We start from the raw sequence: 24,153 nt of genomic DNA on the forward strand, positions 1-24,153 counted from the left end.
TGAGAATGGGTGAGCGAGACCAAAAGCGAGTGATGACGAATCTCGAGCGGGTTGAGGTGTTCTAACTCGCAACAAGACCGAGCGCGAGAAAAGAGTCTCCGGAGGTGAGGATGGTCCTTCATGCGCAAAGGACTCAACGCATCGGACCCCCATGAGAGAATCAGGAAAGAGGAGAATGAAAAGAAGAAACCATTCTGGGGACTATACAAGGCTTCAAGGGGTCAAAGCATTTTCGGCCACCAATGCAGGGAGTGGATTGCCGTGTTTATCGAGAATGCCGAGAACTGTGCCTACTTCCTGGCCACTGTGGCCGGTCAACAGCCAGACGAGGCGGCTGATTTTCTGGTAGAGCAAGGGTGGGAAGTAGAGCAGCAGCGCCCAGAAGAGAAGTGACAGGACGACAATCACAAAGGCGTTGGCCACGAGCTTCTCACTGGGAGTCATCACGTATAACCCAAAGGTGACCTCGTAGCGGTAGTATTCGAGTCGGACCCGATCGAAGAAGCGTTGGAATGGATTACGGCGTTGGCTGCGCGACGTCGATGTGCTGGCCATAGTCGACGAGTATTTGTTGATGAGTTCGTCTACGGCTGTGGGGGCGTGGGAGATGTGAGTGGAGGTAGACGGAGTATAGAAGGATTGCATCTCGGCCGTCATTGTGGAGTGACGATCTCCCTGATCACAACTGGCAAGTGCACAGTGATCAGGAAGTGGTGAACCTGGGAGAGGGATCTCAGGGGGGAACTTCCCCAGGGTGACAACTTTTGGCCCAGGTTGAAATGTCCCTGGAGAATTTCCGGATGTGGACGGATGCGCTTAGGCCGCTTGGTATGGATTGTGATCGACGTGTTTATAAAGAGGGTGTAGAGGGGTGAAGATCGCGATTATGAGAGAAGGGGAAAAGCGAGGAAGGGCAAGCAGGGAAGAAGGGAAGAAGGGAAGCAAGGAATAAATGGAAGAAAAAAAAAAAAAAAAAAAAAAAAAAAAAGAAAGGCCCAATACAAGGCACGAGGTTTTTAGATCGGAGACTGGGAAGCCCTTGGGATTATTCATCGGCCCTGCAGCCCTGGCAAACCTGTGGAGCATATTTCGGCCCTGCCCGAACTGGTGATTCTCTTCGTGATGAAATTCTTGTTTTTCTAATGCTGAAAATAGGAATTAGCATATACGCGATTGCTATTATATTCTCTATGATGTTCTCTATAGTACTAGAGTGTTGATTATATTTTTGATATTTTTATTATCTCTATTACTATTGTTGTTATTTGATCTAATTTCTCTTCTAGACCCTGAAGAAGACCACAGGTTATAAGATCTCTAGATGGAGCTGTGTTTATAATCTCTGAAGATATCAACATTGGCAAGGGGATTGCCGTCGATCTATGAACCCGCCCGAGATCGCCGCGGTGATGTCACGCCTGCCCTCCCCGCCCCAAACCCCTCAACCTGCCAATTGTCCATCCCCAAGTCACCATGGACCAAGACCCTCTTGTGCAGGCCCTGCCACCGGCCACAGATTATCTTACCTATCTGACCTTGCTCGAATATCAACTGACCTCCGAGCGCCTGCCGTTGCTACACACCCTCCTGCAGGATGAGAAGCTGACTGTCAACATTGGATGGGACCTCGTCAAGCTGCTCTTGCCTCTGCTGCCCGAGTCCACAGAATGTCTCCAGGATGTTGCTCGCTTGGGCAATCCCCGCGAGGTCATCTTGCGGGTATCCGAAGCCCTGATGCAGCTGCAGCCCGACGAGGAGGATGATGAGGACGAGGCCGCCGCGGCGAAGGCACCGCCCCTCCATGTCCTCCAATTCAATTGTCTTCTTGGGATGCTATCGGTCCTCCATACCCGGATCCAGACCAAGTCGCCGAGTCGTTTTGTGGCGACCTCCCTCCAAGCAGCCCTGGAAGCCTACACAGCAATGCCGACTAACGAAACCACCCTGGCCTTTCTCGAGTTCTTTCGTGAGGTGGCTCCGACAAAACGGCCCGCGCCGCCACCCCGCACCGCCAGTGAGTCCAGCGTCCTGCGGGTTGCCGCTGCGTCTGCGCCGGACCCCGAGGCCGAGGTTTCGTCTCCGTCCCCATCTGCCGACAACGAGACACTCCTGCTCCGGAAGTTTATCCAGTTTGGCCTTTTGGAATTGCTCAAGTCGTACCTCTTAAGCTTCTCGAGTCCCATGGACCCGGGGATGGCATGGGCCATTCGCATGCAGGAACAATTGCATCCTGATCTGCGTGTGCCCGATCAGTCGCAGACGGAGGCGTATGGCGCCAATAAAGAGCTCAAGGAGCGCGACTTTATCATGGGAAAGATTGCCGTAAGTCAATTCCAACACAAGTTCGAATTTAAAGTCAGGTATTAACCACTTTTATTGATTGATCAAGGCCTTGTCGAGGGACGTTGGGATAGAGAGCAACCAGCTTTTATCAATTATCTCTCAAGCCCCAGCAAGCCAGCCTCCTCCACTTGACTTTGACGAACCTCCAGTTTCGGCCGACGAGATCCCCCTTGAACGTCATGGTTCGCTCTTGCTTCTCGCGGCTCGAGCCGCCGGGACCACGTTTTTCACTTCCAGGCACCCCATGCCGCCACTCCCTGTATATCCAGACTTGGCCCAGATCTTCTCCCACTTTGTCGGTGGTTGCCAAAATCTGAATGAAGTAGCATTCGGACAGCCACAGGCGCTTCTCGACTCGCTACTGGCATTGACAGTTCACACTACTCAGCAGCCCATTGCGACGCCGTCCAGTGAGTCTGAGTTCAAGGATTTCATTGTCACCCTGACCGCATGCACCTCTCGCCAAAGCCATGGCATCGTCCGCCAGATTCCCGCCGCCATCGTGCACAGCCATCCATCCCCGAACACACGGTTCAAGCTGATTGGCAAGATCTTGGCGGATGATCGTCTACACCCGGCTCGGGACAGTGCGATCTCCTGGCTGAAAGAGGAGATGATACGCAGCGCTCCTGCATCTTCGGATATCTTTCTCGAGCCCCTTCACTTCTGGGCTCTTTTTCATCTCCTCTTCCGACCTATCGCCGTGGCTGGAGCAGCATCAGACCTGGTCGGCCGCTGGTCCGGCCTCACTCAATCCCAGGGCCCGGCTCTTCACTCGGCGTTGAGTCTATATTACCTACTCCTCTCATCACCTTCGCTCCGAGACCGCCTCCAACTCGAGAAGACTGTCAAATACTTCCGAAGCCATGTCGTGGACCCCCTTCGTGCTCTCTTCCGTAGCTTCGAGGCAGATCTCACATCTAACGGTGGTGATGGGCTCATCCAAGCTGCCGTCGGCGAAGAAATGTGCCATGTCGGTATTGCACGGTCTGTGGGGCTTCTTGGTCTTACCCTGGACCAGATCGAGGATGTGATCAGCGATACTTTCGGTACCGACGAGGCGGATTTAGGTGAGTATTCCGAGGCAGACGAGGCCAAGGCAGTGGAGATTCGCAAGGAGACCGAGGTTTGGAACTAGGGTATCAAGATTGTGATTTTCATGATAGCAGTAGATATGCATGAATCAATGTTTATAACGTCCAGCAACCATCCCGTTCCCATTGGATGCTATATTGATATAGTAGTCATCTATAGACTTGTCCAGTCAGATATCAGCCAAATAGAAACATCGAAGCTACGAAGAAAAAAAAAAAGAAAAGAAAAGTTCGAGGCAAATCACTGCGTTCCTATCAACTGCCATGACCAACTCTAGCCATAAAAAACATCAGGTGTAAAAAGCCCCAATCCTCCAACCCATCCACCATCATGAACGAACCCGCAAATGTGCGCCACATCAAAGAGAGAGAGAAAGAAAAAACCATTCCCAAGCCCATACCACACTATTTTTGAAAGTTTTGTCGACAATTCCCCCGAAGGGCAGATAAAAGCAATGCAGGAACTGCCTCTCTCTTCAGTATCCTGTCTCACCCGGGTCTTCCACGAAAAGTTCAGAAAAGAAAACGGGGCTCGCTCTGTCACTCCTGTATACCAAGGAGAGAAGCAGACAAGACCGTGTTCCTCCACCGAAAAGGAATGAACTGGACCACCGCAAATGAAACATTTGCATGTATCAAGGAAGAAAAAAGAACTCTCTCTGCCGGGACATCCTTCAAGCGCAAATGGTATAGTAGTCCCAAGAGAGACCCCATATACCATCTACACCCCAGAGGACCTCAAGTAGAATAGAGAACCACTCTCCACGATATCGAAAGCACAAAAAAACAAAAGTCGGAAAGTGTTGGTCATGTTTCGAAGAAGTTGCCGCTTTTTTTTTGTTGGGTTGTAGACTGGTAAGGGGTTCTTCTTTGCTCTCTCTGAAAAAAGCCCGCGGCGAAGACACGAAATTAAAAAGTAGACGAAATGATAAAAAGCGGATTCATTGTCGGCTGCGATCTCGACCAACGAGCCAGGTCAAGGCATATCGCAGGTGGGTGGATGGGTTGTTGAATAATTGCCGGGGTTTGTCAAGCGGTCATGTATGGAGTTTACATGACAACGCAGCCACCACCTGGAGCAGCTATGGGAAGGGCAGATGTTAGCCTTAACTCGAATAGAACAGTATATGCAATATGGAAAGCGATAAAACAAGAGAGAAAAGAAGTGAATGCATGGTTAGAACATACCCTTGACGATGGGGGAGGGAGTCTGGATCGAAGAGGGGGCCATTGCGACGGATTGGATTGCTTTAAGAAAGCGAAAAAGAGGTTGAAAAAAACGATTGAAGTGGATTAGAAAGATTGAGACGATTGCGGATGAAGAGAGAAAGAGATTTCGGTGGGAAGATGGGCTCTATTTATGCTCGACCAGAGGAGAGTAGGTAAAGCCCTTTGGAGAGAATAGGACATGATCAATGGAGCCCGAATGCATTCTTTCCGGAGAAATTGTGGAATTGAGGGTCTGGGTGGCTGCCATGCAATGGGCGCATTGATCTTGATATTGTTCTTGCTGCACGGTGGCGTCGCTTGATATTGTTCTCCAGGCTGTCAATGGAGATAAGCGCGGGGATCCCAATGCGCCTGATTCACCCAAATGGCTTTGATCAAACAGCATGTTCATGGTCGAGGCATCGCCACCCAAAGCCCTCCAAAAACGTGCTGAGCATGTAACATGATATTGTTCTTGGATTGTTCTGGGGAATATTCCCTTGCGTGGCGTTTCAGCGTCAAAGAAAATCCTGGATAAATACTCAGCTGGAACAGCGTATCTGACTATCTGTTGGTTGATGGGGTTGTCGATGGAAGAAACCATATCAAGAACAATATTAAGAACAATGGTGGGTCTGGCAGGGGGGCCCAATCCAACAAAGAGATCCACGCCAACCTCTCTCCCCGCTCTTTTCCTTACATGCTATCTATCTGCTTACAGTAGGGTTGGTATAGGCATTGGTTCATAGTTTCTTGTTGTTTTCTCCTGGTCTAGTCTTCCGAGCGGTTCGCTTTGCTGGTCATCTACCAATGAAGCAATATCGGTATAGCAAAGAAAGAAGAAAAATCACACCGCAAAAATGGGCCTTATTTTAGTAAGAACCACACCACGCCCTTGATCAGCCATTTGATAAACACTGCATCCACCAAGGATGATCCATGCATCCACTCTGATCCTCTGTATACTTCGGGTAGTACTGATTATGATGGAAGAGTGCCGAACAGAGAGAACTTAGAAAGAGTCAAGAAGTTAAAGAAGAAAAGTCAGGTCTTATACTGGATGGCAAACTGTGGTAAGAAGCGTTACTGGAAGGCGTATTCGACAGGTTTGGAATTGAGTGGATCTCATTCGGCTTCATCAAGTTAGATCAAAAATACAAAGACATAGCAAATGAAAACAATCAAGCATATACATTCTCCCCATCAGGTGTAGATCGGCTCCGTGAGATCGTTCAGCGTCAGCCCCTCTTTGGCCACATCCTCTTCAATCAAGAACATCAGAGGCATCTCCACCAGAGTCCCCTTGACCTGGCTGAGCAGTTCTTTGACCTGCTTTGCCCCCTCAGCACCAGGCGCAAAGTCGTCACGCACAACATGCCCCCAGTTGAATCGCGCCGGCCGGCCCAGTCCTTCCTTGCCCTCGGCGTCCTTCTCGGCGTGGAAATAGTACTCATAGAACTCCTTGTACGATGCCCAGTTGCGCACGCTGTCATCGGGAACCGCGTGGAACACCTTCCGGAACACCTCTGTGTTCGTCTTCGCTCGCGAGTTCCACAGACTCTGAAGAGTATCGGAAAGCGGGTCGGCGACGACCTTGCTCTCTGGGCAGTCCATATCCACGTTGTTGGGGATACCTACTGGCTCAAAGTTCGCGTTGGGCTGTCGGTAGTCCTGCGGTGGCAGGAGTCCCAGGTGCTTCCGGAACAGCTCCCGGCGAAGAGATGTCGCAAACCGGCTAGCTGTCCAGGGCTGGCCGTTCATGCTGGACGGCACCGGGGTGAAGTCTTCAATGACGACTGCAATCTCGGAGTCGTGGTCACCCAGCTGAGATCGGTCATTCAGGTTCGCAGATCCGCAGATCACCACGCGGTCATCCGCAATCATCACCTGCTACAGTTAGCACAACATCATCTTTTGTTTCAAATTTCCGATAGGACAAACCTTCGAGTGAACGTAGAGCTCCTCGCTCACAAACGCATCAATCTCAGCGTCAGGATGTCCATCCCATGGAACATTGCGGATATCCTGGCCACCCAGCATGTAGCATTCGCTGACACTATCCCAACGACCAGAAGAAGTGGGCTTGCTGCCATGCACTTGGTGCGCAGCTTGCTGATATTGCTGGAACGGTGCAGTCGTATCGAAAGCACTCCGTGTTGCACTTGGGGCATAGCCACCAGGACCCGTAGTGTTCGCATCATATTGCTGGCGAGCATCCTCATAGTTGACACCGCTCTGGTGTTCAGCCGCAGCCATCACGTCTCCAGCGTTGATGCGGTCATAATTACGGAGATTGTAGAAGCGGATGTATTCCATAGGGTTGAAGCCCTCCTTGGCAATCAATTCCATAATACTGTGGCCTCCCCGGTTGATGGAGTTGTACTGGAACTCCATGATTGCACGTGTCCCGAGAGTCTCATCGTCTCGCAAGTCACCAGCAAAGCAGGGCACGGAGGGAATCAGCACAACGATCTTGTACTTCTGGCCTGCGCGAGCAGCACGCAGGATCCGCTCTAAAATAGCGGCGCCGATCTTGTTCTTGACTGGGTGCTGTGCATCGCCCGTCGCAGTGATGAAAAACTGGTTTTCGATATACACGAAGTGCTCGCTGTTTCGAATAACTGCAGCATATGCATCGGCAATCGAATGTTCGAGCGGACTGCCGTTACTCCATTTTGCACAGCTGCGAACAATCTGACAGGACATGTTGCCTCGCACTTGAGACGATGGGCGGCCATATGTCGTCAGACGATCCTGGTATTGATGGATCTGGCCAGCCAGCTGGCCACGAAGAGAGTTTCCATACTGGGTCAGATCTTCTCGGATGCGACGCGGTGCCAAGGACGCCCTTTCGCGATCGCCTTGGTTCTGGTAATCACCAATACCGCGAGTGTTAGAATGAGATGGCTCCTGGCCTGGCGGGGGCGGGTAATAAGGCGTCTGGCTTTGTGCCTGGCTCTGGTTGGACGATACAGCAGATTCCTGGCCCGGGGGAGGAGGGAAGTAAGGGACCTGAACCTGGCTCTGGTTCTGGTTTATAGTAGACCCTTCAAGCTCTTGGGTCGGTGGAGGAGGGAAATACGGTGTCTGGATGTGCTGCTGGCTTTGATACGAAGGTTTTGTCGCCGTGTTCAGAGGAGGAGGCCCGGGTGGAGGCGGCGGGAAGGAGTTTCCCGTGTAGGTATACTGCGACGAGCCCTGGCTCGGGGAGTCACTCGAATTGCCAGATGGGGATGGCTGGTATGAAGGTTGTTGAGAAGACTGCTGCTGGCTAGGGGCTGACTGGCCCGGTGGTGGGGGGTGAGTAGAAGTACCACCGGGTTGATAAGGCTGGTTCGATGCCGCAGACGACTGCTGCGAAGACTGTTGCTGCCCCTGGCCTGGGGGCGGGGGATAAGTCGGCGCAGCGCCGTCCGGCTGATGCGTGGCCGGTGTCTGCTGGTGATGCGGGCTCGACTGACCCGACGGGTACGGGTTGGGTTGCTGCGAATATTGCTGGCCGCTCGCGGAGGTGGGCCGGCCATAGAGGACCAGCCTCGAGTACCTCGAATCAGCGCGAACCTTGTATTTCGAGTCATAGATGAAGTTCCACCGTTCGACGAAATGGCGGCGCAGATCCTCGACGACGGCTCCGTGCAGGCTCATGGATATATCAGACCAACCCATTCGAGACATGGTTCTGCGATCCAGCTGGTTCTTCTCCCAATGTACAACATCCTGGAAATCCAGGACTCGGGAGTTGTTGTAATCCTGGCCGGGGAATACAGTCTCATTCAAGTCCGACGGATGCGCATCAGCGATGGCGTGCTGGTGAGTGTCCCAGCGACCGAAACACATGTCCAGGCCGCCCATAAAGGCAGTCCGGCCATCGACCAAGCAAAGTTTCTCATGATGGGCCCAGTAGAGGATGACATCGTCGTTCATTCCATACAGCCCCTTGAGGGTATCTTTGGACATCTTGGAGAGACTGGCAGAGTCAAGCGATAGGTTGTGCAGTGAGGATGTGATCGAAGATGTCAGCTCCTGTCGGTCAGGCAAATGGTCGGGGTGACGGAACACCGCAATATTGGGATGCATATCTTCCAAATGATGCTTAGTGTGGGAAGAAGACACTACAGGGAGCTCATTAGTTTGATTACCTGACCAATTGATATCCGGATACGTACAAGTCAGCGCCTGGGTCACCTCCTTGTAGACAATGATATTGACCCGCACGCCGCGCTGAGCCGCGGCCTGAAGCATACGGTCCAATCGATACTGTTCATTCTTCGCTGGGGGCCTTCGCAGGTACAGCTCCGGAGAGAGCCACCCTGTAAATATTCCAGTTATGTCAGCGTCGCATGTCGGGTGCAGTCTTGGAAACCCAGGGTACCTTACAGTCCAGAATCCAGATGGACTCGCGTGCATTTTCCAAAGCCCGCGATACGGCCCAGAAGTAACTGCAGCCGTCCACATACCACTTTACGTCGTTTTGCTCTCGCGGGGGTGCAAAGCTCCCAAATCGGTTCTCGGTACCGGGCTTTCCAGGGCCATATTCAGCATAGGCCTGCGGGTCAATGGCGGTCCCGAGGCGCTGAGCGACGTCAGTGCCAAGCTCAGTGACAGTCCCCTGCAGTTTCCCTAGGAATCCTTGAATCCTGTCTTCCTTGGGTGGTTGATTGTGGTACTGGGGCTGGGTCGCCGCATCGCCAGTGTTGCTATATCCATATGGGGGCTGATTCTGGTTCTGGTTCGGGTAGGCCTGTGTCCATGGTTCGTGAGTAAATCATCGGCGAGAAGCTCGATGCATCTTACCTCCTGATGAGCCCCCTGGTTGTAAGTCTGGTTTGATGCGTGCGAAGAGCCATGGGCCTTGTAGGTGTTTCGTAGCTTCTTGAAGGTATCACCGACAAGTCCTCTCGCGCTGTCTGCAGCCCCGCGATCCGAGCCCTGGTAGTAGCGGCCATAGGCCAGGTGATCATCATGTTGCTGTGACATGGCAAAGACTTTGAATGCTATGGGGATAAAAAGAGCAGAAGAGAGAATTTAAAGCTGGGGGGGGGGGGAACCAGGATGCCTGAAGAGCGGGGTGTGTCTTATGAGGCTATGGCCCCGCCCCGCAATGCGCAATGGAGACGTGTGGCTGTGCGAATGGCTCCAGTTTTGCCTAATCAAGACCAGTGCTTACCTGAGATTGATTTTTCTCGCTTTGCTCGCTGTCATTTTGTGGCTTGTCTGTGTGTTATATGGGTGGAAGTGGGTAGAAGTACCGAGAGTTGCGTCATATGCAAGATATTATTAGCGTCAACGTCTGCAGCATATCGCCGTGGAATACTCCGATTTGAGGATGGTGGATCGTTCGATGTATGAAAACGGGCGAATCCAACACAATTCCTTTCCTCATCTACCATGAGCTCGCTATTTCGCACGGGTTTCCTGGATCTCCCCGACGAGGTCATCGAATCTACATTGATTTATCTTCGAGATGATCACACACTACGTGATTTTGTCATGGTGGCCACGGTTTGTCATCGACTACACGATATGGTGACTCCCATGATTTATCACACGGTCTGGCTTTTCAATTCAGTCGCTGGAGAGAGATTCGCAAAAACCATCGCCAACCACCCAGCTCTGATTCCTCATGTTCGCGAACTCCAAATTCACAATCATGGCAACTATGGCTACGACGACACTAACAAGCCGCCATTTCCCTGTCCCGAAGACCTTGAACATGTCATTGCTCAGCTATTCAACCTCCAATCCTTGGCTATGAGAAGTGATTGGTTTCAAAATGCCGCCGATCGTCGCCGAGCGCTGCCCTGCGACCTCCAAAGGGTGATAAACAAATGGCAGAATGCGACTCTGTCCTGGCAATTAGGGGTACCAGCAAAACCACAGGTCCTCCCTAATCTCAAAACATGTATGCACCCCCTGAGATCTTGTGGTTCGATTTGTTTTTAGGTCTCGGCTTGATAACATCATATACAGGCAATATAGGTTTTGACTTCATCCCTGAGAAGGGATATACTTTCTCCACCATGGAGCCTATATTTCACCACTCTGGGCTGGAAAGCCTTTCTATCACAAACATCTGCTTCGAGCAAGTCGGGAACAACAGGTGCCCTTCTCCGCTTCTAACTCGATCTACAAATTTGAAGGAACTCGTCCTACTGAATTGCGACGTAAACCCTGAAGGGCTTCGCCAAATTCTTTCCCTCCCGCATGCCTTGAGAAGATTTACCATGAAAGGCGAAATACAATTCTCAGAATATGGCCACGAACACACCGCAAATCGACAGGATTACATGGATGCATTACGGACACACGCGGATTCTTTGGAATTTCTCGACGTAGATTTGTACTACACTTCGGGCCCGGGCGTGGATCTGCGTGGATTCTCTGTCTTGAGAGAACTCACTCTCAGCACGAATGAGCTAACGGGCGACTATCACAAACGAAGTGGAGAGGTTGGGGCAGTTCTCCCTCCTAGTCTACGACGGCTTGTATTGCGTGACGAATTTGGGACTTTCCCGTTGGCGGCTATTCTGGTCAAGGTGGCCCACGGACAACTTCCAGTTCTTAATACTGTGGCTTGTCATACCTCCCCTGATTCCCTGGAGGATGAACAGTATATGGAAGAAGATGAAGAAGACGAAGACGAAGATGATGTCATTTACAGCCCTGATTTCTCGCTTAGCAAGAAACGGGAGAAGAACATGGAATTGTACGCCGATGCATTCAAAAATCGAGAGATAGGGTTCTCGATTGATGATAAACCAGACCCTCTGTGGGCGAAAAATAATTGTCCGTGTGGGTGCTGGGACTATAGGTATCGCATGAAATGATTGAGATATTTATGGCAGTATCTTTCCTATTGTAATGCTTGAATTGGATGCTATGCTCCTTTTTCCTGATCGACAGCAAACTGTTGGAATAACTGCTAAGATCCACCATAAAAACACCTCGAGACGTTTCAGTCGAGTGGGGGGGGGTCTCAACAGATTCTCGTGATACATAGCAAGCAGACCCCGAGCTCTTCAACACATCAGACCTGCCAAGGGTAGGACTGTAAGCTATAAAAAAAAACAAGTAAAGTGCTTATCCGCCTGTTATAATTCGCACTAAGGGACGGTACGGCGCGGTCCAAGCGTTCTCGACGGTTCCAAGCAGACAACTACTATATGAAGTAAAGACGGGAGAATGAGTATTGCGATCACTTCCGGGGGGGAGGGATTTTCTGTTTTTATCTGCCGTTTCGTTTAAACACGAACGATAGACCCATTTACAACATCCTAGTTTCCCTTCCTTACCCATATCTATGTTCAATATATACTTGTGAACTCGATTTGCTTCTCATCTAGAAACGATATATTCTTTTTATCAGCCCAAACACCTTTGGTGCACAAAACCACCTCCAATTATGTTGCCTGGACGAACAATACTTTTTCACTTTGGTACCATATCCACCATTTCGTCGTTGGGTACGTTACTTCGTTACTTCCTTTGTGTGTAGTGGGGCGGAAGCTTTGGAACTGATATGTACCAACAAATAAGAAGGCCCCGGGCGAGACTCCGGGGGCGATTCTGGATGGAAGGCGGGCCGAGTTAAAAAAAAAAAAAAACGCAGGGGTAAGGACTTGGGGGCCGAATGATCACAGAAGAGCAGATAGGGTTTGTTGATGTTTGTCCTTGTATAGTTTTATCACCGCCCCTGACTCAGGCTCGCAGACCTACATACAAAGGGTCTGTGTAAATGTAAGTAATAGAATGGAGATGAAGTATACAGCGCTGCTCGGGCCCCAGCACAGGATTACCGGAGGATCAACCAGGCGGCATTGATCATACACCGAAATCCAATCACAAGGGGAATGACGGGATTTAGTTGGTCCCCTGAGGACCGCACCCTAAATCCAACGGGGCGAACAATACACGCGTGGAGCTCCATTTACAGTATCTCTGAACGCACCAGATTCGAGGCGTTGGCCACCGTCACATCCAAAGTCCACTGCCCCCGGGGGGGGAAAAAGAAAAAGACAAACTTTCATACACTGACTCAAAGATGGCTTTAGCGCTCCTTGGTGCCAATACCGCCACTACCCGGTCCCATACGTACACAGGCCCAGTTCTGCTATAAAGGTAAAGGATGAGAACAGACCTGAGTGGAGACTCTTCTTTTCCGGGTCGCTTTGCCTTGCCGACTCCGTCTCGATGCAACTTGCTTCACCGTGGGTGACGGTCCTATTCAGACTGGTCCTGTTAGGGGTACTCCTGGGACTGTTTCACGATGTCGCAGCAACAGCCATCAACCTGGAACATCGAGCGACCGCAACCACTCGCTATATCGTCTCACCGAAGAATGGAGTGGACAGCACCGGGCGAAAAATCATTGAGGTCTTTATTAAAAAGACCATCAACAAACAGAAGATCTACTCGTACACAAATAAGCGCCGCAAGCAGTTCCTGTGGTGGGTTGTCGAGTGCAGTCGCGATGAGATCAAGAAGATCAAAAACCACAAGGGCGTGAAATCTGCGGATGAGTCGATGCCACTGGAGCTCGCCTACTCTGATGAACCCGAGCCAGCTGATGAGGACTCCTATTTCAACCAAACCCTGAACGAATCGCCACTCATGAAGCGAGACTATACGCCCGATTTTGTAAAGCAGCTCAACGCTGTCAAAGAGCTGCGGCAGATAAGCATCCCAGGAGTCAGTAGCCGGCCCGAGAGATGGCCCGACTATGTCTTCGAAAGGGCGGCAGGTGCGGGCGCTGTTATCTTTCATATTGAAATGGTCAATCTCGTTCCAGAGTCCCAATGCTGAAGGAACTCTGGTCATGGCTGACGGATAGGGTGATAAAGGGATGTACGAGTGCACGTCTGTTCTCCCGAAATAACCCTTATCGCCAGAGGGTTAATAATGTTAGGATATCTCTCTTTCCTTTTTTTTTTTTTCTTCCTAGCAGGCAGAGATGACTGATGTGCTTACAGGAGCTGCCAGAAACTCGGATCATGGAGGGAATTCAAGCCTCATTTTCTCGCGTGACCGGTGAATCGCCGTGGGGCGATGAAAGCTATCCATGGAGTGAGTCGCACAGTACTTGCGTTATTACGAAAGCGGCTGGGACCACGTACGGAGCGGCCAAAGAGGTGTCTGTGGTGCCGGTGAAAATAGGTTACTTGTCGCAGGAGACCCTGGCCGAAGGCATGGACGAAGCACTTGGCGCGATTATCGAGAATCAGCTCCATGGACGAGCGATCGTATTGATTACCATGGCCTCGAGGTATCCATTATATCCGGACAACCCAAGACCAGATGTCCAAGAAGTTCGCCGTCTTGCCGACGAGTTGTTCGGTCAAGGCGTTCCCATCGTTCTAGCTGCTGGGAACTCCGCCAGAAGAGGCAGTTCGCAGCGACAGAATATCGACACAATGCCCCCGACCCTTGCACGAGTCCTGCCTGTGATTAATGTAGGAAATGTGGAATGGTCCGGGGATTTTTATCACACATCCCAGCGTGGCCCTTTGCTCAGCATCAGCGCAATGGGGACTGACATAACGTGTCTGGACAAAAATGGCCGACTTAAATATGATACTGGGACGTCATACTGTGAGTTTGCTTGTACTTGGGAAAGATGATGAAGCGACCCTAGCTTACATTGGCCTTTGTTTCTGTCTAGCGGCACCTCTCGTGGCCGCTCACATCGCCATCCTAATTTCCACTCACGACCCGGACCTACCGTTCAACGAACGCGGTATATCAGGTGAAGAATACGTGAGGAGGATCAAGAGATATGTAGAGGACAAGGCCAACTCGGTCCGTGTCCCGGGCGGTCCCAAGGTCCTCTGGAACATGGCAACCGCCCGAGACCATCGACTTGCACCGGCCGTTTGTTGACCGTGGGATTTCTTGCCATCGCAAATAATGAAGTCATCTATGAATATCAATGCTACTTGCTCTTTTGGGATTATTCACATCATCAATGTGTTCGACTTGGGCCTCGTCCTTACAATCCCATCCAGGCTCGATCTCCGCCAGGCGAGTTGGATATAGAATCCGACACAAAAAAGCGCAAGACCCTAAAATTGTGCTTGTCAGTGGGAGGATACATGGTATATCGATTAGTTCCGGGTCTTTACCTGCCCAATACCATTGCAATAAAGCTGCTTACTTGATTCCCCTCCAAGCCTCTGTCTCTATCTGTGACTGCTCGCTCACTATTTGAATTTAGACAGAGTATCGGAGATCCAAGTAAGCCGCCATGCGCAAAGTGTGCGCGTGAAGGTGCCGACTGTGTGCTTGCGGATTCGCGTCGTGGCGGGGACTTTCCTTAATTTTCGGCGACCAAGAAAGTCGCTGGCTGGAGGGGCTCAGTCACCAATTCAGAAAGGGTCTACGACAGCTTCTCGCCGTGATGCAACCCTGTCTATTCCAACTATTGAGCAAATGTCTCCGGAATCGACCCAGCTCAATGATGATACAGTTCACGATAACCGACAGAACCCATCGGATGCGTTGCTGATCCTGGCACATGCTGCAGGGCAGCCAGAAGACAAGCATCAGTTGGATACTGAAAGTGGTATTCTCACCTCACGAGACGAGCATGGTGCCACTGCTTCGTCGGGTCTGATATCGAATCGCTTCTACCTGTATTTCACCTCGTGCCTCTGGTTCTGTGGCTGAGCTTATGCTGACCTCTACAGATACGAAATCCATTCTTCTGTTTTTCTCTACAGAGCCTATGCATCCGGTGCTATCTCCACCGACAAGTATGCTAGAACAGAAGCTTTGATTCAGCGGTTCATTACCATTCTCCAGATGTAGATCTTAGAACTTCTGGCATGATTGACCCTGTCACATTGCTTAGCATGGATGCTGATGGGCGCCAGATGCCCATGCTGGATGATCTTGGGCTCCAACCGTTCGATTATACCGAGACCATGGAAGGGCTCCTTGCGATGCCGCCCGTGTTCCCGTGGGATCAATCTGTCGTTATGGAATCTGCCAGGTCCTTTCCACCAGTCTAGGATGCATCTCGGTCGTACAGTGTAGCGCTATCGGCGCTTGCCAAGGAATATTGTTATCTCGCATAGATTCCCCACACTTATCTCACGATGACGTCGCTGGGGTTGAAGATAAAACGGCCGTTATTGCCCTTTTTTTCACGGATACTGTTTGATTCATTTTCGAATTTGGTTTCTCATTGTTCAGCCATCATGTCTCTTGCGACTCTGGATGTATGCACACATCAACTTGCCAGTCGGGGTTGATGTTCCACACTAACTTCTCATAACCAGGCAACCCAGCATCCATATCTCCCCGCGGCCTCCGCAACGCTCTTCGGCGCGAAGGCGGCAAAGAAGCTAAGCTTTGAGCAGATCGCTCAGCATATTGGTCGCAACGAGGTCGCCGCAGCGGCGATCTTCTATGGCCAGGCCAAAGCCTCGACCGAAGATATCCAAAAACTCGCAGGCCTGCTTGATATCCCCAAGCCGCATTTGGAGGAGCAGCTCAGTGGGTTTCCTGATCGCGGTCGCTCGGTGGAGATGCCGCCTCGAGAGCCTCTCATCTACCGGCTGTATGAGATCGTGCAGAACTATGGGTATGCGTACAAGGCAGTTCTGAATGAAAAGTTTGGGGATGGGATTATGAGCGCGATCTCTTTCTCGACGAAGGTAGAGAAGGAAGTTGATGCGGATGGCCATCCCTGGGCTGTCATTACGCTTCGAGGGAAATGGTGAGGCTTTATTTTTATTTATTTTTTTTTCCTGTTACCATTGTTGGATATTGAAGTGTTGATTCTGACTGCCTTCTAGGTTGCCCTTTTCTCGATTTTGAATATCGATAGTTGATGGAGATGGAGAAGGCCATCTCAAATTGACGCATTTTGTATTTTTCCCAGGCAAACTCCATCAAATTCAATATTGACTTCCTCATCCTTTGATATCTACCTAGCATCTCTCCCTTATTCTTCCCCTACATCTCCATCATCTTTGCCATTATCCATTGTTACCCACCACCATAGACTGTACCTCGATTCTTCCACGATGGCTGAGTCTACCTCACCCTCCAGGATTGCCTGTGGCGTTGGGAACTGTGCAGCCGAGTTCGTTTCCCAGGAAGAGTTGACACCACCCCTACCACCGGATCTACTTCAGGGCCGTCTACCGCACCGGTTGTCTCTTCTAGCGCAAGCAGTAACCGTGATACCTCATCCCTAAATCTTCCCAGCCTCCCTCTTTATATAGACGACCTACTCGTCTTCGATGAGTTCCATCGGCACATCACAGTCAATATGACCGAAGTGCCGAATATGTAAGTGAACTGGTCCCTGTCTGTCCTACTACCATCATAACTACTTTTATAATCCATAATATCAGCCCCCCCCCCCCCCACCCCCTCAGCTTCTCTAGGCAACTGAACTAATCTTCGAAATCAGGATGTCCCCGCTGTCACAAAGCCTTCAGATCCACATCTGCCCTCGTCGCACACATGGAGTCCTCGTCCCGCTCCAAGTACGCGATCCGCCTCTATGACGACTTCAACGACTACATCGAGAGATCGACCGGTGGCCTGATCCAAGTCGATGATTACCGTGAAGACGGGACAGCACGGTTGGTGGCGCGTGATCTTGAAACTCTGGACCGGGATGCTGTTTGGAAGGATCCGGGCAAGCGGCCGAGCCAGGAGCAACCTCTGCTCGAGTTTTGAGTGAGCTGGGGAGAAGACTAGCTTGACTTTTTCTAAATTGCGATGTTGGATATGGAGTGGTTGCGTGGCCAAAATACGGTGGCTCTGTGGTTGGTATGTCGAAATTCATGATGATCAGCGCGGATGTCAATATGTTTCCGAGATTCTAGCTGCGTAAATAGACATGCTCCTTTCTCTGCTCAGTATTGAAGATCCGAGTGGAGTCTTGGCCTGCCTACTTGGTGAAAAGGGGGAACATATTGCTCATAGGTGATTTGGGGAGGTTATCAGAAATGAATTAAATTGCTCAAAGGGTATTGATAAAACGGGACGTTGACTCTCTTACTGTGAGAGGCAGACTGAGAAGGACATAGACGTGCGGGCAACCATAGGGCATATAACATCAGAACAAGACCACACCCTCTCCTGATCCATAATGACCCAGGACATGCTTGATTAGTGCATCGAGGGGGCGTAGAATGCAGCTTTCGCCAGTCGCTTGACAGCGCCGATACGTCACGATCAAATCAGGGCGTCGAGGACATGGGTGTCGGCGAGTGAAAGTGTTTAGCAGCACTCCTCGCAGCACTCGAAGCAAAGAAGACCGGCGCAACTAATGCATTGTCAGGGGATTATTCACAAGCGCAGACGCTATCCAACTTGAGAAGGACTTCTTCTTACAGGCCGCAGCAGACGTCGCCGGCACCACCGCCGCGCAACTTCATGTTCTCTTGGGAGTTCTGGACAGACGCAAGACATCTCAGTCAGTTGTCTTTTAATATCATGCGCGAAGATCACGTACCGGCTGCTCAGTCTCGACGCGGTCGGTGGAGGGGGCTGCCGGGCTGGTGGGCTGCTGGTTTTGCATGTTGGCCGTGGTGGCGTCCCAGGTAGCCTCGGGAGCGGTAGACTCCTGCTTGGAGGAGAACCAAGAGAAGATGCCGTTGCCGAACATTTTGGCTGGGGGTGAGAGAGAGAATGGACAATTATTGCGAGAGAACGAGGGTTGGGAGAGCGAGTGAATGGGGGAGGATGATGGTCAGTAAGAAAGAAAGAAAGAGGGGGAGGCAGGCAGATGCGAGCGGGCCTTTTCTTATACTACGCGATAACCGTCGCATAATATTATTCCTTTTTGCCTAGTTGTATTATCCCGGAAAACCCCTGATCTCGGTCCATATTCAGTCTCTAGAAAATAACGAGGCCCACTTCTCGGTTCACCCGGAGAAGTGCTGGCGTCGTCACGGCCACCATTCGTAAGTGCACGACTGCGCAGGTGGAGGTGGGACAGGGAAAGCGAGTAGTGATTCGCGTCCGCATACTCCACTCGATGCCCTAAGCCCTGCCACGTTGCCCACGCGTCTGGTGGAAGACCTCCCTGTCTATTCCCTACCCCGTGGGTAGATACCGGAGGGTCTGCAGTAAAAAGTGTCTCTGGTAAGAGTAAGATCCCACCCAAAGCTAGCCATGGCTCCCTCAAGAAACATTGTTGTAGTACACACGATCCCGAACCACCGTACTTCGGTGCCGATCTTGATCACAACCGTGGTGAAAAGACTGGGTGAGATTTGACTGCAACGAGTGTGGGTTCCACACAAGGAACCCCTGGCGGGTTTTTTCGTGTCTGCCTAAGTAAACCATGACTTCGGGGACAATCCGTCGAGAATCCACCGGGGGAACTTCAGGACCAGGGAAATTGGCACTCGGAGACGGGCTCCACTCAGCCCTGGCTAAGCTTCGGTCAAGCTTCGTCATTCGCGATATTTTTAGCGCAGAGGCGCAGTCGGCCATACGCCTGTGGCTGAACATCGAAAATAAACAACTTTGCAAGCCATAACAAGTAATGGGAATGAAGTAAGCCACCAATCAAGGTAGGTTGATCATCAGCCGGGGAGATCAGAAAAAGAATCGCAGCGACTGTCTACAAGAGATCACGTGCTACTCAATCGTCTGGCTGACTCAGCTGCGCTCTTGGCCCTCCGCGCCACCCGTGAATTTTCGCGGCTTCGGTGGATTCACCGATCGAAAGACTTGGGAGGCGTGTTTCATCCCGCGACTCGCCGATTGGCAATTTCATCATGGCCGCTCCCGAACCTCCCACAAACACCCATTCTAAACGGGAGGCCGACTACGAGCGCTTCAAAAACTATGCCGCGCTCACCTTCCTCGTCGCCTCACCCGTATTGATCGCCATCCCACCCCGCAAACTTGACCACTTCACCGTACTCCTAACCGGCGCATTCTGCGTGTCTGCGAACCACATAACCCGCGAGCGCACGGGGCGCAGCATTGTCGACCGCCTAGAGACGCGGCTGACCTCCACCCCGGCCGCATTCCGGGATCTGCCCAGTGATCGCGCCGAAGAGATCCAGGCCCGACTACGTGCGGCTCGCGATGCGCAGATCCGCGACGGCGGGTCTGTCAGTGACGGGGTAGAGAAGCTCAAGGCACGGCAGCAACAAGAAAAAGGGCTCGCGAACCGGGTCTGGATGGGTGGGGAGGAGGAGGGGTGGAAAGAACGTCGGTTGCGCGAAGAGCAGAAGGCTCTCGATGAGGGCAAGGGATATGGCGATCTGATTAAAGAGCATATCTGGGATGTATGGACGTGGGGTCGCAAGGATGAGTCTGAGGAGGAGGATTGAACTTGCCCTGGTGGCCGGTCTCTTTCTGAATAATACTTGTAACAATAATCTTGGAAAGCCTCTACTATTTCATGCAAAAATGGCTACAAATACTGTATATATATATATATATATATATATATATATTGGTCTCTGCTATGTCCCCCGACCGATCTGTCTTCTCTCTATAGCAGAGAGTGCCGTTGAAACACCAGTGTTGAAATTCGAGGATCTAGCCAGTTCATGATCATATCCTCGCCCAGACCGTTGAAACTGTTCTCACAACTGCGCTTGATACACGATACATCGATCTTCGGGGCAACAGGGGTTGTGGGTGGGAGATCGAGTCGCTGCTTGTATGCGTTGCACTATCCAACGCAGATACAAAGACTTGGCAAGATCCCTAATTTTGTATACGGAAGCTCATCTCGCCATCTTTCGAGGAACTCTGTTTCTTTGGAAAAAGATCCACGGCGCTTTTTTTTTGGTCGTTGGTTTCTGGTCGTGGTATAGATCATAGCTAGTCTATCGATCGCTTTAAACGCTTCTTTGATCGACTTTATCTTCTGATCCGAGATTATTTTCTCCGCCTCGGTAGTGAAACCACTAGAGAAATTAACGAATAATGCCCCCTTTAGATCTAGCCTATCCTTAGGAACCGATTCCAGATCGTCGGCAACAGCCTAAAGGGTCGCAATGAAATTGTCGATATAACGAAGGGTGATAGCATCCGTGGCTAACAACAGTGTCTTGACAATCACAATAAATGACCTCTTCGAGACACCATATTTCGGACTAGACAACAGTGATCCAATATAAGTCCTATAGCCCTGAGGGTCGTCCTTTTCCGTGGTTGCATCATTTGGAAGATCTTTCTCAACGATAATCTATCTCGGCTTAGAGTTCCATGATTTATACTCGGGCGTCTTGGTGTCAAAGCCCGTACCTATTAGCTAAATTATGGAGCCCTCTCCGGCGGACGGGTTATAGTAATATTTATAGGGAGGGGAAATTCCGCCTTTTTCGATTTTTCGGCGCGAGATACCAGCTAGAACTTCGGGAGCTTTGTACTGAGTCTTAAGTCCAAGATTGTCGTCGCGTTTATTTAGGATTTGATCAGGCGGTAGAGCATAAACAAGAACGATAAAAAGGGTGAAGGTGATCGCGATCAGCCAGCGATAAGCAGGCGGAAGAACAGGACCAAAAGATTTGGAAACTCAAAGGAATGGAGGCCCTAGAGTACGTAAGTGCCATATTCAAAGAGTGGCAGCAACTAGACAATCTTATTATAACCCCAGGGGGGGGCTTTCAGAGATTGCCATTTACTACGGACCCTCGCTGTGGGAAAGGGGCCAGTCAGTCTGTACTTTTATTTGCTTTTAATTAGAAGCAAAGACAAGGATCGCCCCGAAGGATAATAGGGGGGCGTGATGCTTTGGAGTTTAGAGCTACTTGAGGGCCAATTCAAACAATAACGACTACGTGATCAACTGCCAATAATCAACAAGTTACTTAGTGCTCAAGAATTCAAGTCACCATGTAGAAAGAGAACATACCAATCACCCATAACCTATATCCCATCAACAGAGAGGGAATCATGAAAATACAGCAAATGCATGCAACCACACAAGATTCCATCGCCAAGAAACCATCGCAGATCCAAATACGGGCCAGGAGATTAAATGGAAAGAGAAGAAATAACAAGGCAGGGTTATTCATCGTCTTGAATAGACTTTCATAAATAATCAGTAATCTGCGTGGTAAAATCGAAACCATTGTATTATAAAAGGTCGTTAGAACTAAAGACGAAGCAAATCTCGGATAGCTTGTACAATAATATCCTGTAGTTGTTTAAGGAGGCTATAATAAGTTCGGTAGAACGTAATCTCGCCCTACTGCTGACCGATCTGTTGAACTATATTATCGATATTAGTGCTTTCTATAGCCTAAAAATTTGTAATATATTAACTACTTAGCTGCTATGGCTATTATTGGAACCTAGGATCTCTGGAGCTGTATGGTTATAGCTATTACTAAAGTGTTTAGGCTGTTTTATTTTTCTCTCTTTATACTTCAGTTCCTTCTCTTCTACTTCCTACTAACTCCTCGCGAGATTATTGATTCCCTATCGGTGATCTTCTCTAGCGTAGGCGTTATATTTTTATATGCGTCTAGCCTTATCTATTTTACCTTATTCTTTCTTTAAGGTAAGGATACTGCGGCCTGGTAGAGGGTGGAACTTATGGGAACTTTGGTCTTAGTCTACATAGCAACAGTCCCGTCTATTATCTTATAATTTCTCACGTATCCTTTTATTTTAACTCGGATACCTCTCAATTTTACTATTATTACTGTTGCAACATATTAAAAGTGAAATAGAGGGCTCGAAAATTATTTGGGATATGGGAATTGGAGACACTTATATAATACTGATGGAGAAAAAAGAGCCAGGGAATAGGGATATAGAACACGAGGCACTAGGAACGGGAGAGGGGTTACTAGCTAAGTAAATAGAAGGCTATGTATTAATATTCTGGAATCTATTCAAGTAGGATATAGGTCTCTTTTATAAGCGAGGATTGCTTTAAAGCGAATCGCCCCTTTACTGTAGTTTCGCTCCTTGTAAATAATAAGAAAGGATTATATTTGCTTGAATATATTCCAGAATATTAATACATAGCCTTCTATTTACTTAGCTAGTAACCCCCAGACTAATTGAATGAATTATATCACCTAATTTACACAAGCGAGCTAGATCTATATCACGAGCCGAATGACCCACCTGGCTGCCCCTCAACCCTAGCCCCGCCTATTCCCGTGAGGCCATAATCATCTGACGTGACCTCGCCTCTTGTTTTCTTCCCTCATCTTCTAACCATCTACTACCCCGAGCACTCACGTCGAATCTCAACTCATCTCCCTCAAAAACCGCCATCAATTCCATCATGTCTACCTTCGAGCAAGCCGCTGCCGACGTGAAGAATCTGAAGGCCAAGCCCAGCGATCAGGAAATGCTCCAAGTACGTTATTATCTATCTGCCTGCAACCCGTCAAATATATGATCAAAAATCTGTTTCCCTTGACACATGTCACTGACATTGATGAATTCATAGCTCTACGGTCTCTACAAGGTTGGTACCGGCGAAGATTTCAGCGCGGCCAAACAGCCCGGTGCCTTTGACTTTGCGGTAAATTACCCCCTCCCCCTACCTACCCTTACCCCTCTCTTGAGACAATTCAGATCGCTCATATATTCATGGTTCGTCATTATAGGGCAAATACAAGTACGCGGAATGGAAGAAGCGTGTCGAGGAGGGACTCACTGCTGAGGAGGCCCAAGAGCAGTACATTAAGCTGGTCGATGAGTTGAAAGAGAAGTATGGCTTTTGAGGGACATGTCAATCCCTAAAGGGTGAAAGAAATACTATAGATTCTCTATAGTATTAGACTATCTAGCAACTGCTCATTTTGAATAAATAGCATGTGTAAATAAGGTGTGTTATCATAAACTGTTTAAGGTACAACAAATATTGATCCTGACAATATATTTGAAGTGATGCTTTTTATCAGCTATGTGCTAGGGAGAAGAACACTTTCTCTCTCTGGTAATAAATAGATAGAGGAAGTCAAATACTTTTTTAAGAAAACAAAGATAAAAAAAGAATTGAGCGACGCAGGGATCGAACCTGCAGTCTCTTGAGCCGAAATCAAGCGCCTTACCATTAGGCCAGCCGCCCCGTTTAAGATTTCCTATTCTGGATAGGATGTCAAGACACATAGCCCATGAAGCTTAAGTAGATAACAAGTTGAGCATGACTGAATAACCGATGGTCTTCTAAGATAAATTTAAGATGAACACAACCTAGCTATGCCTTGTGATTTATCCTATTTAGTTTCTCTATAGATTCTTGATTAATGTGGGAAAGCAGTAAAATACATAAAGGACGAACGAATTCTTAACTTCGTTGATTGATTTCTATAGAATTCCTATAGTATTTATTTTGAGCACTCCTCGGATCTCCTTTATATATAATTTGTTATATTATAATGATCTTCTTGATTCATATAGTAAATACCTACAGAAAATATATATATATATATATATAGTTTAATTAGTAGATCTATGTCGTCGACAGGGGCCTAATATCTAGGTCTTTAACAACCTTCAGTGACCCATCTTTCCCAGCACGTCACGCTGATCATTTATGGGAAACCAGACC

The 24,153-nt window shown here is 49.5% G+C and overlaps 12 protein-coding genes across 12 annotated transcripts; 9 read left to right on the top strand and 3 right to left on the bottom strand.

Moving 5' to 3' along the window:
- Positions 1–213: 213 nt before the first annotated feature.
- NUU61_004358 (serine palmitoyltransferase small subunit family protein) lies at positions 214–657 on the bottom strand (the record flags this gene model as incomplete). The annotated part of the gene is made up of 1 exon (XM_056654940.1): positions 214–657. The coding sequence occupies one exon, from the start codon at positions 655–657 to the stop codon at positions 214–216; it is 444 nt and encodes a 147-aa protein (XP_056512967.1).
- An 816-nt stretch (positions 658–1,473) lies between these two features.
- On the top strand, positions 1,474–3,481 carry NUU61_004359 (uncharacterized protein; the record flags this gene model as incomplete). Its single annotated transcript, XM_056654941.1, has 2 exons — positions 1,474–2,322; positions 2,390–3,481. 2 exons carry the CDS (start codon positions 1,474–1,476, stop codon positions 3,479–3,481), a joined length of 1,941 nt encoding a protein of 646 aa, XP_056512968.1.
- Positions 3,482–5,849: 2,368 nt separating this feature from the next.
- pld2 (putative phospholipase D (PLD)) lies at positions 5,850–9,623 on the bottom strand (the record flags this gene model as incomplete). The annotated part of the gene is made up of 5 exons (XM_056654942.1): positions 5,850–6,533; positions 6,588–8,758; positions 8,813–8,956; positions 9,024–9,387; positions 9,441–9,623. The coding sequence occupies 5 exons, from the start codon at positions 9,621–9,623 to the stop codon at positions 5,850–5,852; spliced, it is 3,546 nt and encodes a 1,181-aa protein (XP_056512969.1).
- A 411-nt stretch (positions 9,624–10,034) lies between these two features.
- NUU61_004361 (uncharacterized protein) lies at positions 10,035–11,473 on the top strand (the record flags this gene model as incomplete). Its single annotated transcript, XM_056654943.1, has 2 exons — positions 10,035–10,548; positions 10,617–11,473. 2 exons carry the CDS (start codon positions 10,035–10,037, stop codon positions 11,471–11,473), a joined length of 1,371 nt encoding a protein of 456 aa, XP_056512970.1.
- Positions 11,474–12,836: 1,363 nt separating this feature from the next.
- Positions 12,837–13,448, top strand: NUU61_004362 (uncharacterized protein; the record flags this gene model as incomplete). The annotated part of the gene is made up of 1 exon (XM_056654944.1): positions 12,837–13,448. One exon carries the CDS (start codon positions 12,837–12,839, stop codon positions 13,446–13,448), a length of 612 nt encoding a protein of 203 aa, XP_056512971.1.
- Positions 13,449–13,636: 188 nt separating this feature from the next.
- On the top strand, positions 13,637–14,522 carry NUU61_004363 (uncharacterized protein; the record flags this gene model as incomplete). Its single annotated transcript, XM_056654945.1, has 2 exons — positions 13,637–14,234; positions 14,305–14,522. The coding sequence occupies 2 exons, from the start codon at positions 13,637–13,639 to the stop codon at positions 14,520–14,522; spliced, it is 816 nt and encodes a 271-aa protein (XP_056512972.1).
- Positions 14,523–15,071: 549 nt separating this feature from the next.
- NUU61_004364 (uncharacterized protein) lies at positions 15,072–15,449 on the top strand (the record flags this gene model as incomplete). The annotated part of the gene is made up of 2 exons (XM_056654946.1): positions 15,072–15,274; positions 15,362–15,449. 2 exons carry the CDS (start codon positions 15,072–15,074, stop codon positions 15,447–15,449), a joined length of 291 nt encoding a protein of 96 aa, XP_056512973.1.
- Positions 15,450–15,841: 392 nt separating this feature from the next.
- On the top strand, positions 15,842–16,366 carry cyn1 (putative cyanate hydratase; the record flags this gene model as incomplete). The annotated part of the gene is made up of 2 exons (XM_056654947.1): positions 15,842–15,862; positions 15,923–16,366. 2 exons carry the CDS (start codon positions 15,842–15,844, stop codon positions 16,364–16,366), a joined length of 465 nt encoding a protein of 154 aa, XP_056512974.1.
- A 554-nt stretch (positions 16,367–16,920) lies between these two features.
- Positions 16,921–17,336, top strand: NUU61_004366 (putative C2H2 finger domain protein; the record flags this gene model as incomplete). Its single annotated transcript, XM_056654948.1, has 2 exons — positions 16,921–16,940; positions 17,093–17,336. The coding sequence occupies 2 exons, from the start codon at positions 16,921–16,923 to the stop codon at positions 17,334–17,336; spliced, it is 264 nt and encodes an 87-aa protein (XP_056512975.1).
- A 656-nt stretch (positions 17,337–17,992) lies between these two features.
- NUU61_004367 (uncharacterized protein) lies at positions 17,993–18,270 on the bottom strand (the record flags this gene model as incomplete). Its single annotated transcript, XM_056654949.1, has 2 exons — positions 17,993–18,055; positions 18,118–18,270. The coding sequence occupies 2 exons, from the start codon at positions 18,268–18,270 to the stop codon at positions 17,993–17,995; spliced, it is 216 nt and encodes a 71-aa protein (XP_056512976.1).
- Positions 18,271–19,390: 1,120 nt separating this feature from the next.
- NUU61_004368 (uncharacterized protein) lies at positions 19,391–19,954 on the top strand (the record flags this gene model as incomplete). Its single annotated transcript, XM_056654950.1, has 1 exon — positions 19,391–19,954. One exon carries the CDS (start codon positions 19,391–19,393, stop codon positions 19,952–19,954), a length of 564 nt encoding a protein of 187 aa, XP_056512977.1.
- A 2,924-nt stretch (positions 19,955–22,878) lies between these two features.
- On the top strand, positions 22,879–23,323 carry NUU61_004369 (acyl-CoA-binding protein; the record flags this gene model as incomplete). Its single annotated transcript, XM_056654951.1, has 3 exons — positions 22,879–22,953; positions 23,047–23,121; positions 23,207–23,323. 3 exons carry the CDS (start codon positions 22,879–22,881, stop codon positions 23,321–23,323), a joined length of 267 nt encoding a protein of 88 aa, XP_056512978.1.
- Positions 23,324–24,153: the final 830 nt, after the last annotated feature.

The sequence above is a fragment of the Penicillium alfredii genome (assembly GCF_028826965.1).
Source record: "Penicillium alfredii strain IBT 34128 chromosome Unknown utg000005l_segment0_segment0, whole genome shotgun sequence".
Taxonomy (NCBI): Eukaryota; Fungi; Ascomycota; class Eurotiomycetes; order Eurotiales; family Aspergillaceae; genus Penicillium; species Penicillium alfredii.